Raw genomic sequence first — 12,063 nt, forward strand, 5'->3', positions numbered from 1 at the left:
CTTTCACTTCATGCTTCCTTTGACTGAATTTCTGAAGTGATCAGAATCTGAATTCAACACTGTTTTGCACAGGCTTTGGGTGAGGTTCTTCTATCAGTGCCCAGAGGACACTAAGCAAGCAAGAGCTGTGATTGAAATGACCAAAAGCCTCAAGAAGGGTCACTACTCACAATGTTCATCAGGGTGAGGAGGTAGTTTTGGACATGCTCTTTGCCATGGAAACGGACCACAGAGTCATCCACTCCCAGAAGCACCTCGATGTTGTAATCATTCTCTCCCGAGTGTCTGCGGCGCCTCATTGTCTCATTCAGCTGCTGGCCAATGTTGCTGTAAACTGTGCCTAGATCATCAAGGCCTTCCACATCCGACTCTATTAAGAGACAAAAGGAAGCCAGGCAATTCAGTTTCCCCAATGGGCCTTCCAGTACTTTTTGTTTTTGTTTTTTGTTTGCTTTTTGAGACAGGGTTTCTCTGTATTGGTTTAGAGCCTGTCCTGGAACTCACTCCTTAGATCAGGCTGGCTTGGAACTCACAGAGATCTGCCTGCCTCTGCCTCCCTAGTGCTGGGATTAAAGGTGTGCACCACCAACACCTGGCTGTTCCAGTACTTTCTTAGAAAGTTATCTTTCAGGGGCCCTCACTACAATCCAAATCGTTAGCATATTGCTTCCATTTTGTTCTGTAAATAATAGGCACGTATTCAACACTCACAGTAATACACAATAGTATAATGTATATACAATGAACCATTGTACCAAACTGAATAGTAAGAGTGCTCTTACTTGCTGCATCCTGGGACAGAAAAAAGGCAACAAGGTACAGCATGGAAGCCAGTTACAGAATCATCCAATAAAGACTTTAAATAAATGCATTAACCTTGGTTAATCTATGGTCCTATGATCATGTGGTATAGAATTTATACCATATAAACTTAAATCACTCTTATCAGTGGGCTTAATTTAAAAATCAACTTCTGTTGTACCAACTCAACTACATTTATGATAACCATTACTGGCCATGTTGTTAAGAGTAACATGGTTAATGTATTGCTTTCTATGCTGCTGTCTGCTTGTCTGGAGAATTTGGCTAGGGAACAAGTAGGCAGACCCATGGTATATCCAATTGATACTATAGTTCTCCACATTTGGCTGGTCTCTCATTCAACAGCAGGTAAAATCCTTTGCTGTATGTCTGAATTTGAGAGAGACAACAAAGTAAGGGATCAATCAGAAAATGGCTGTTAGAGAAAAATACAATTATAAGCACAATTTACTTTTACTTGTATCAAAGAAGTATTTTAGTTCTCTAAATGGACATTTTAAATATAGATACAAACACAGAGATGTGGGAAGGAATGAGGCAGGCACTGTTTGCATTTAATAACCTAAATTCTCCATCTTTAGTGAAGAAATGTTTTGGTGAATTAAAACATGAAATATAAGTTGGATACTAACATCATTCAACTACTGGCCTAAAAAAAGACCTGAAGGTATGTTCATTTCCATTTCAAGTCCATAAAACTGAGAAAGAAATTTATTCTATAAAGTGCCTTGATGTCTAAAACAAGCTTGACAGAACCAAAGCTGACTCACACTTTATATAGAGATTTACTGACTGCTGTGTTGAGGCCTATGAGCCATCTGAATCAGAGTCTTGACATGAATGAATAGGCATTTTCTTCCCCACCTTTGTGGTTTTAGTGGAGTTGCAGGAAAGGATGTCTCTTGGCCAAGAAAGATGATGACCAAGCTTTAACCACATGGGATTAGAGACATGGAAGTACATGCCCTGCTCACACCTCTTCAACCTCTCACAAATATAGAGAAACGCCCAACCCTGCCCGACAAGTACTGGCATAAGCTATGCTTATGACTAGTTGGTGTAAAAGCAATACTGTACTCCACTTTGACTCAAGCCCAGTTCTTCATTCATTAGCTGGGGACTTTCTCCTCAATGAGAACTCACTGGCTCTGCGGTGTAAAAATAACTCTCACCATCATCCACATCAAACAGAGAGTCCTTCAAAAGTTGCTTGTCAAGAGTTGTGGACCCCATAGTGAGGCTGAGAAACTACACCTGCACACAGCTTTGCTATTCAAACTCAAGTCTCTCCGCACACTTGACAGTGGGAGAGGTGATAGTGATCAGACAGGACCACTCATGGATTAGCTCTCAGTTCTAAAAGGATCTTCTTTGCAGGGTTGTTAGGGGCAATGTTCAGTGGAAATACATGAGCAACATCATTATATTAGCAAGCCTGATGAATGAATGAAGAAGAGTGAGGGTTTATTGCAGAGACACAGTTCATTTCACCCTGACACTTCCAGTCTGGCTTTTACATTTCCCCTTAAATAGATGGAAAGAGCAGAGACATTTGTGGTACAAAAGGGAACATGGGGAAAAAAGAAAGTAACATTTAAAACCAAGGGCACTTGTGCCTGACTTTTACTCTGTGCTGTACAATCTTATTTTCCTTGATTCTGAATGTGGACACTGTCAAACATTAGGACAACTTCAGGCAGTTTTGCTTACACACATCATAATTCTAGTCAAGATAGCTATATTCATTCACAATTAATTTGCCTTAGTATGTTTTCTTTAAATGTAACATCCAAATTATTGCTAGCATAAATTTTTCCTCTCTCCCCCCAAGACTGGGTTTCACTGTCTGAGTTCTCCAGGCAGGACCTGAACTTGCAATATGCCTCTGCCTCCTGAGATACTAAGATTAGGTTGAGTGCCAGCACAACCAACTAACATGGACTTTCTAATCGGACAAATGTATGTTCAAATCATGATAACAACCTACCCAGCTGTACTTTTATATAAGGTGACAATCTTCTTTGAACCTTAATGGAATAACCCTTATACTCAGGGCTGGGAAGACGGCTCGGCTGGTAAGAATGCTTGTTGTGCAAACATGAGGATCTGAATCAAACCTCAGCATCCATGTATAAAGACTGAGTATGGCTTTCCACATGCCTGTAATCTAAGTGTTCCAGGCATGTATGATAGGGCATAGGAGGAGTGCGGCAGATGGCTGGAATAGCTTCAGATCCAGAGCGAGCCTGTCATAACAGGATTTGGCAGATTGGTACAGAGAAGGAAACTGGATTTCCAGCCTAGTTCTAGGTTCACTTAGAGGTTCTGCCTCAAGGAAATACAGTGAAGTGATGTAACAGGACACTTGACATCCTTCTCTGGCCTCTGCATGTATACAGAAGCTCCCCTACCCCACCCCAGATACAGACCCTCTACCCTCATGGCTCTCCCAAATACATTCTTACAGGGAGCCAGTGCAATCATGATCTCACAGCACCTGTGGCTGCCTCTAATGGGCCCACATAAGACTGGACACACATATTGTGCCTAAGTGTTGATAGAACAAATGATCTATTTTTAGTATGGTAGACAAAAGTATAATGTTCACATTATATCACGTGAAATATATTAGTGCCATAGTGCATAATGCTCCACTTATTTCATATTTAGAATGTGATGCTCATCTTGATCATGTAATAGAGTAGCTTGTCAGGCTGGGTGTAGCTAATATAAATAGGATCCCTACATTTAAGTTTGTTAGGGGTTGAGATGTAGGAAGTGGTATTCACACAGTAAATGTGAGAGTAAGAGCAGTTGGAGATATCCTGAAGAGTAAAATTAACACAGAGGTTAAAGGTCAAAAGTGTTCTACAATAGAACCTTACTACATCAATGACACGCTTGGAGAACAGATTTTTGGGACATACCTTAGAAATTATTGACACATACTAATTAATATATTAAAAACATTTTGGCTGTAACCTTTTTATCACTCACTCACTAGTTTGCTGATGGCAATATATTATTTTTCAGATACACAACTTTACTCTGTATTTATCGGAGTGAAATTTTAGGGAACATATAACTGAACAAATACGTACAGCTATTTTTAATATTAAATGAAGATGTTGTTCAGGGCTGAAGCACCATTTTGAACTTACTACATATAGTATAACATGTTACTACTCACTCTGAACACTTGGTCTTAAATGATTTTCAAGAAGGGAACTGGCAAATTTTATGCCTAATCATATTCACAGGAAATCAAGGGGTAGTTATTAGTCAACTTGTCTCTTATCTCAGAAGTCCTATCTTCTGAAAGGAGTCAGAGCTAAAGTTTGAAAGGTGTGTTTTGACCGAGTTCTGTATCAGATACAAATACCTTCAGGGCTCAGGGAAAATATCACCCTGGGTTAGAGATAGTTGCAAGATTCTGTGCCCACTATCTAGTCTCTCCTTCCAAAGAGCAGAATGCCCATTTTATCTAAGACAGCAACAAGCTCAGCTACATGTCACTCCTATATAGTGTGACTAAGGGGTACACGTGACTTAAGATATGCATGACAAAGAAACTTAAACAGAAGCAATGCTCCTACATTGGTGACTTATACACAAGACCCACCCAAGCTTCTGTGGAAGACTTTCCTAAAGATTCTGCAAAGGAAAGTGATCTGGCTTTGCAGGTGCACTCCTGGCTCCTCACTAAGCATTCCTCCTTTCTGCTCCTGAAGCTGGCACCAGGAACTGGAGGAGAAGACTTGGGATGAAGGCAGGTGCTGAGTATGGCAGAATGCTTACACAGATGGCTACGGTTGTTCTATGAGGGTGGGGAGCCACAGGAGTTCTGGAACAACTCCAGACTGAAATATTAAATGAGTGATGACCCTCATGTTTAGGTCACCACCTGATTGGACTTAAAAAGTATGCCTCAGACTCTAATCCTAATACTATACTAATCCTAATGTAATACTGACACCATATCATTGTTGCCTAGGTTTCTTCTGCACCCATCCTCTGTGGGAATGAATGTAAATTGCATTTTCTGCAGATAATATAAATGGTAAAAAAAAAAGTACTAAGTAAGTAAAAAAAATCATCAAAACAAATCACACTACATTTCCTTAAGGTGCACTGACATCAACAAACTAGGAAGAAGCATATTGTTTTGCAGTAATAAGAGTGAGTCTATATAGAATTTGACATTCTCCATGAATGCAATACTGTGTTGAAAATGAAGTCACTGGAATACCACAAGCTGGTTTTCCAAGAGTAGATGGAGAGCCCAAGACCAGAGCCAAAAATAGATGTAAAATCCAACAACTGTCATCTAGTAACATCAGAAGCAGACAGTGGCCAACTTCCTCATGCCACCCTGTTAGGATCATCACATAGTAATCTTGTTCTTCATAGTAAAAGTGTCATTCCTCACAAGGTATAGTGCCGGTCTCTGAATGTGTGAGGGCAGAATTGTATGAAGATATAAACTACTACTGTAAAAGTACTTCACCAGCAAGTAAACTGCATAATGATAGTCCAAAGAACTATACATAGGCCAGCTTATGATATGAACTCCAAAGCTGCACAGGAGAATTTCTGCTCTAAAAATTACACCATTTCCAATTGATTACTATGACAGTCCATGTTTTCCCCTGCAAAGTTCTAACTGTAAACACTAGATATTGGTAATTGTTTAACTGTTGCTACCTACTTCCAGGGAGATATATGGTGTTGTAGAATCGAGAATTCTATATTTGAAGTAAAAAATATAACAGTGCTTGCATGCTTTGGTTTGATAATCATTTAGAAGCAAAACTTTAAAAGTTACTTCAATATCCAAACCATAAACTGACTTTTATAAATTTTTTGCATATCAGAATGATTTCAGCTATTTTTAATTTTGAAGATGCACTTTACTTGAAACATTGTAAACAGTAAGGGATTGTATTAGTTGCATGAAAAAGAGGTGCAGAAGAATGGGGATTCCTGGGTTATTCTATCAGTAGATTGTGAATGACACAGCTACTTCCTCCTTTGGACATCCTGCAGTTACTGTTGATATATAAACTCTCTTCCGGTTAATTTCATTCTTTTAAAACAGTTTCACCAATTCTAGCATCAGAGTCAGGTCCAACAGACTGGACCTCTCTATGCTATGTGTCTTACAGACTGGACCTCTCTATGCTATGCGTCTTATAGACTGGACCTCTCTATGCTATGCGTCTTACAGACTGGACCTCTCTATGCTATGTGTCTTACAGACTGGACCTCTCTATGCTATGCGTCTTATAGACTGGACCTCTCTATGCTATGCGTCTTACAGACTGGACCTCTCTATGCTATGTGTCTTATAGACTGGACCTCTCTATGCTATGCGTCTTACAGACTGGACCTCTCTATGCTATGCGTCTTACAGACTGGACCTCTCTATGCTATGCGTCTTACAGACTGGACCTCTCTATGTGTCTTTTCTTAGGAGTAGGCAAAAAGTTTATCAGAAGCTTTTGGCATATTTAACTATTCAATGGCCAGAGTCCAATCACACACAGTTAAAATCATCCCCAGTTGACAAGAAAATAGATGTTTCAGTCTGTTTCAGGCAAAGAAAAAATTTCAGCTTTGTGCCTAAGGCCAAGCTCCTCTGCAGCATATGCTTAGATGTGGGAGGTGTCATACCCAAGAATGAAGATGGAGTAGTAGATGCCTAACAGGAAACCCACTTGCCAGATTTGCTCCTTCTTCATCTTCTACTGGGTCTCTTATTCACCGTTTGCATTTGTACATTTTATGTGTAATTTCATGTACTGTGGTCTGTTTACCTAGATTTAGTTTTACATTCCTTCACCCTCTCAGTGTCCAAAGAAGGGAATATTTCTTCACTCATGTAGTACTAGTAGATTTTTATCACTGTTTCTTATTCAACTAGGTTGCTGCCATTTCTGTTTAAATTTTATCCATATAAACAATGCATCTTCATTATTTCCATCCCTAACTCCCTCCCTTGATCTCCCCAACATTTCCCAATGTATTTTCCATCTGCCTCCAAATTTTTGTCTTTTTTTAATAACAGAAATCTCTGTGATTGGGCATGGTTGTCAGAATAATAAATACAACATTTCCTGTAAAGTTAAACGTAAGATAAATAAAAAAAATATTGTTGCCCTAATATTATAGGGAACATAGTTAATGCTAAAAATACATTCACTATTTTTCTGAGATTCAACATGAAATGAAAATAGCATATTGTTATTTGCTAATCCAGCAACTCTAGGTATGAGGAATCTTCCTCCATGCAATGCATACAGTCACAGGGGTTCAGTCACAGGGGTTCAGTCACAGGGGTTCAGTCACAGGGGTTCAGTCACAGGGGTTGGCTGCCACTCTTCCTCACCTGACCCCTCTAGGTCTGTTCAGTTTAATAAAATAATCAACTACTTCTTCCACATTTTTTCTTTGACTTTTGCTTAAAACAGTTGGCTGTGAGTTCCTGAAACTTGAAACAGAAATTCCATGAAGCCCTTAACTATCACCAGTAACATTCTTTTCAAATGCTATTCAGAATCATCAATAGTATTCTTTTCCAATATTATTTATAATCAATGGTATTCTTTGCCAATATTATTTATAGTCATCAATATATTCTTTTCCAATACTAGTTAGAATCAATAGTATTCTTTTCCAAAATTACTTAGAAAACTATTATTAGCTACAGTTCTTTGAAAAGGACTTTATATTCTGTTTTACCTCATGAATTGATTTTAGTTCAATTTTACTTTAAAGACTTCATTATCAATAATCATTTATATTCTTAATATATGCTATATATTAATATAGTCAATCACTAAAATATTAAGGTTATTTTTCAAATGCAGCACCATTTATTGATCTTTATATTTAATATTTTATATATTTAACAGCACTCTAACATTCCTTTACATCTTCACTGATTCTATTCTTTCATATTTATGGCTTCTGTAGTTGAGTTCCATTAAATCAAGGGGTGATGACAGACAGTGGAAGAGGTGATCACATCCAATTTACTTTTACAGTCTGATCATCCTACACTGCTGGGAAAGTTTTGGAAAAAGTCCCACTGTATAGAGAGAGATGGGGTTACATTTCACAGCTGTCAATTTCAAAGCTCATACCAGTTCTACCAGTTACCTCCTCTGTGTTTCCTTATTGGGAATTTAAAAGTCTCTTTATCTCAAATATCGCCAGGAGTTCTGCAAGAGTCATATAGATTATTGTCTACAAAGGCATAGATAAGTAACACACGTTTACAAAAGTAATCCTAACCAAAGTACTAAGTAGTAACATTTCTATTTATTCTTTGATATAAACACATAAAGAATCTGGGAACTTCCCCTGCCATTTTTCTAAGCACCTATAATCAATCTAGCAGGAGGCAGGCCAAACTTGCCTTCCTTCAAAGAACTTGCACTACAATGTAAGATCAATGCCATGTGGTAAGAAGAATAAAACAGTATCAAGAGAACAATAGGGGCCAAGCAAATGAGGTCCAGTTTTATATAAGGTTCTCAGAAGAAGGGAGGGCATAGGCAGAGACCATACAAAGTGATGGAATAGGCCACATGAATATCTACATTATATTTGTTTGAGATACATGCCAACATTTTACATGTACTCAGTACTATGGGTGAATGTGGTCTGTCTCCAACAGGTTTGTGTGTTGGAAACCTGGTTCTTAACTGTGGTATTAAAAGAAGGTTTGAAATCTTTACGAGGTAAAGCCCAGTGTGAGCTCACTGGAACCATGTCCTGAGATAGGACTGTAAGAACCGAGCTTCTTTCTGAATTCCTATATTAAGATGTCATTTCTTGCTTCCAACAATTGTCATCCACCATGATGTGATGCATAGAAAGAGCCCTTGCTCAACAGCTGATGGACATGCCATGCCTTTAAAACACCAAAACTGGGGTTGAAATAAACTTCATTTCTAAGTAGCTTGCCTTGAGTATTTTGCTGAAGTAACAAAATCTGAGTAACATGTCAGTTCATTAATATCTATCCTATATACTTTTCCAGGAAGCAACTGCAAAAACCTAAAAATAAGAATAGATTCAAGTTTGTAGTAAGTAAATTACAAGAATTGCTCCACATAGGCCTTAATGCTTAGGACATGAGAGTATGTTAATTTTCTGTTCCTATGACAATACTAAAAGCTATCAGTGATCAGAACACAGACACATAGTCCAGGGGCTGTTCCAACCTGAGACCGTAAGAGCAGAGAACTTTCTCTGTCTGGCAGCTAAAGAGGCTGTTACAAATGCCTGCTAACTCTGAGAAGGATTCAAAGTGCTATTGCTGGTTCCGAAGAGAAGTCACAGGATCAGAGACAGGCTAATGGCCGACATTAGTTGTCAATAACTGGACAGAAAAGAAACATTCCAGTCCTACAAGAACAAAGCCCAGAATACTGCCAATCCTTTAAGAGTATTATTAACCAGTGCCTCCAGATCAGAGATCAAGTCAGGGTTATAATTCCAGCCACTTTATGAGGGAGGCTGAAGCAGGAAGGATACATGAAAGTCCAAGATTAGTCCAGACTACAGGGTGAGTTCAAATCCAGCCTGAGCAATGCAATGGAGGCCTCATTTCAAAGTAAACAGGAAGAAAAAAATCTAGAGACATAGCTCATTAGTAGAGATTCAGTATTTAGTAACACACACACACACACACACACACACACACACACACACACACACACACAGAGTCTACTTGGCTAGTTTTTGACTTTGGTTTTATGACGTGCTAAGCATAGGACTTGTCTAGGACCTCAGACCAAAAATGCTGGGTATCACCTTAAACCATTAAGGTTCTAACAAGTGAATTCCATAGCAAAGGGAACTGAATGGGCTATGAAATGGCTCCCAGTTTGGCAATGCTGTCATCCCACTTGTGACTTGGGGAAAGCTGCAAAGGCCAAGAGAGACAGAAAGGGTGCAGTGGAATGGGGGAAGGGGGAGACAGATTAAAAAAATAACTTACAAAGTTTGAGAAACTGACTAATTTAGCTTAATAGGTTTCTAATGTTTTTGTCTGCTAATTCTAACATTCCTGTCAATTCTAGGCCAGTTTTTTTTTTTTTTTTTTTTTTAAGAGAAAAACCTGCTTTTTGTCATCATTATGGGTTGCATTTTTCTGCTTCTTTGCATACTTGGTAATTTTTGATTAAGACAGCCAACATTGTAAATTTTATCTTTTTGGCTGCTGGATATATTTGTCTTCCTATAAATATTCTTGAGCTTCCCGTTGGATGCAGTTAAATGATATGAAAACAGTTTGTTCCTTTTGGGTGTTATGTGTAAGATTTATTAGGCAGAGCCAAAGTTGCATCCATCTAGAATTAATGACTGCTGCTGAGGCAGGCTCATTCTGGGCATCCTCCAGTGCTGTGGGAATCACTAGCAGCTATAGTCTGACTTACAATAGCTCCTTGTGGAGGCAACACTTACTTCTACTCCATTCAGGTGGGGATTTTCTATCTATCTATCTATCTATCTATCTATCTATCTATCTATCTATCTATCTATCTATCTACATTCTTTAATTACTACTCTTATTTAAATATCCATCCCCCCATTCCCTCACCTTCCCATCCTCCCATGTTCCCTTCCAACCCCCCCCCTTCAACTCACCCTCCAGCTCCTCCCCAGGGATAGTGAGGCTCCCCACCAGGGACCTTCAAAGTCTGTCATATCATTTGGGGGAGGGCCTAGACACTCCTTGCTGTATCTGGGCAACAATAGTATCCCTCCATAGGGAATGGGCTCCCAAAGTCCATTTGTGCTCTAGGGATAAAGACTGGCTCCACTGTTAGAGGTCCCATAGACAGTCTTGGCTTCCTAGCTGGCACCCACATTCAGAGGGCTTGGTTTGGTCCAATGCTGTTTCCCCAGCTTTATGACTAGGGTCTCCATGCTATCAGTAGGTCAGGTCCACTGTTTCTGCAGGTCTCTCCAGCCCTGTCTTGGCTTCTTTGCTCATCCCTCCACAACTGAATTCCAGTAGTATGGTTCAGTGCTTAGCTGTGGGTGTCTGTTTCTGCTTCAAGCAGCAACAGGATGAAGGATCTCCTTCCTCTCCATGCCCCCAGGCTCCCACTTTGGTCAGGGGTTCTTGTTCCCTTCCCCTTCTTCGAGGGACCATGCAATCTTCTCTTGGGGTCCTCTTTGTTTCCTAGCTCTGCTGGCAGTGTGGATTGTAGACTAGTGATCCTTTGTTCTATGTCTAAAGATTTTCTAAGCTTTGCCTATTTCCATGAACATAAGCACCAATCAGGACTCAGTTACAGAAGACCAAGGACTCTGTATAGATCTGTAGAATTGTATCTTTGTGTCCATTCCTCTTCCCTCATCCTCAGTCTGTGTGACTCTTGGCTCTGATTTCTCAGATCCAGAAATCTTTCAGGCTCTATCTACATTCTTGTTCCCTGGGACTCAGAATAGAAACCCTCAGGTCAGTATGTCTGAGTATTCCTGAATACCTCAGTCCCTCTTTTTTTCAAGCCTCATCTATTGGGTCATTCTGATTCACCATTTGATATCCACTACCATGCAAATTGTTTCTTCATATATTTTGTTCATTTCTGTTTGTTGCAAAGCAGGAAGATGAGCTTCTCTAGGTGATTCCATCTTGGCCAGGTTTAGAAAGCTGTTTGGATTTGGCTTTGTTATGAGTATCTGGTGGCTCAGGAGTGCTGTCCTTCTCTGCATCAGTAACATGACTTAGCATTTGCATCCAGAGTATACCAAGTGACCGAATGCACAGTCTATTCAGATCTGCAGAAGTCAGGTAACAATGGGATGCTGAGCATAAGCGCTGGCAATATTCTTTCAGTAAAAGACATGTTTGGTCAGACACAAAATATTCTTGGACTATGTGGTGACACTGACAACACTGATCAGAAAGCAGAGAAGTGAGGACCGAGTGGCACTTCATGAACCTCAAAGATTTATATTCACTTTTCTCATAAACGAATGGGATTTCTGTGACTGATTAGAAAATATCTGAGCCAAAAGGTATTGTAAATGTGCTTGGAGAAAAACTGCTTCCAAGAGTTGGGGTTGGGGCAGCCTGCTTAGAAGTTGCACAGTAAAAACATGGAAGACATTCAAGAAATGTCAACCATAACAAACACCTTAGTCCAAAGAATGTGATATTTAAAATATCTACCGACTATATTTGGCTCTGAACTTTTTAAAGAACCAGGCCTGTAA

At 39.5% G+C, this 12,063-nt stretch overlaps 1 protein-coding gene across 2 annotated transcripts in view; it reads right to left on the reverse strand.

Annotated features, from left to right (window-relative positions):
* The window catches only part of Adamts3 (ADAM metallopeptidase with thrombospondin type 1 motif 3), a 201,099-nt gene that overhangs the window by 53,231 nt on the left and 135,805 nt on the right, over nucleotides 1–12,063 (reverse strand). For both annotated transcript variants that reach the window (XM_035453248.1, XM_035453249.1), the window contains exon 4: nucleotides 171–370. In XM_035453248.1, the coding sequence (XP_035309139.1) occupies nucleotides 171–370 (200 nt within the window). The remainder of the gene's footprint in view (nucleotides 1–170; nucleotides 371–12,063) is intronic.

Source organism: Cricetulus griseus (genome assembly GCF_003668045.3).
Source record: "Cricetulus griseus strain 17A/GY chromosome 1 unlocalized genomic scaffold, alternate assembly CriGri-PICRH-1.0 chr1_1, whole genome shotgun sequence".
Taxonomy (NCBI): Eukaryota; Metazoa; Chordata; class Mammalia; order Rodentia; family Cricetidae; genus Cricetulus; species Cricetulus griseus.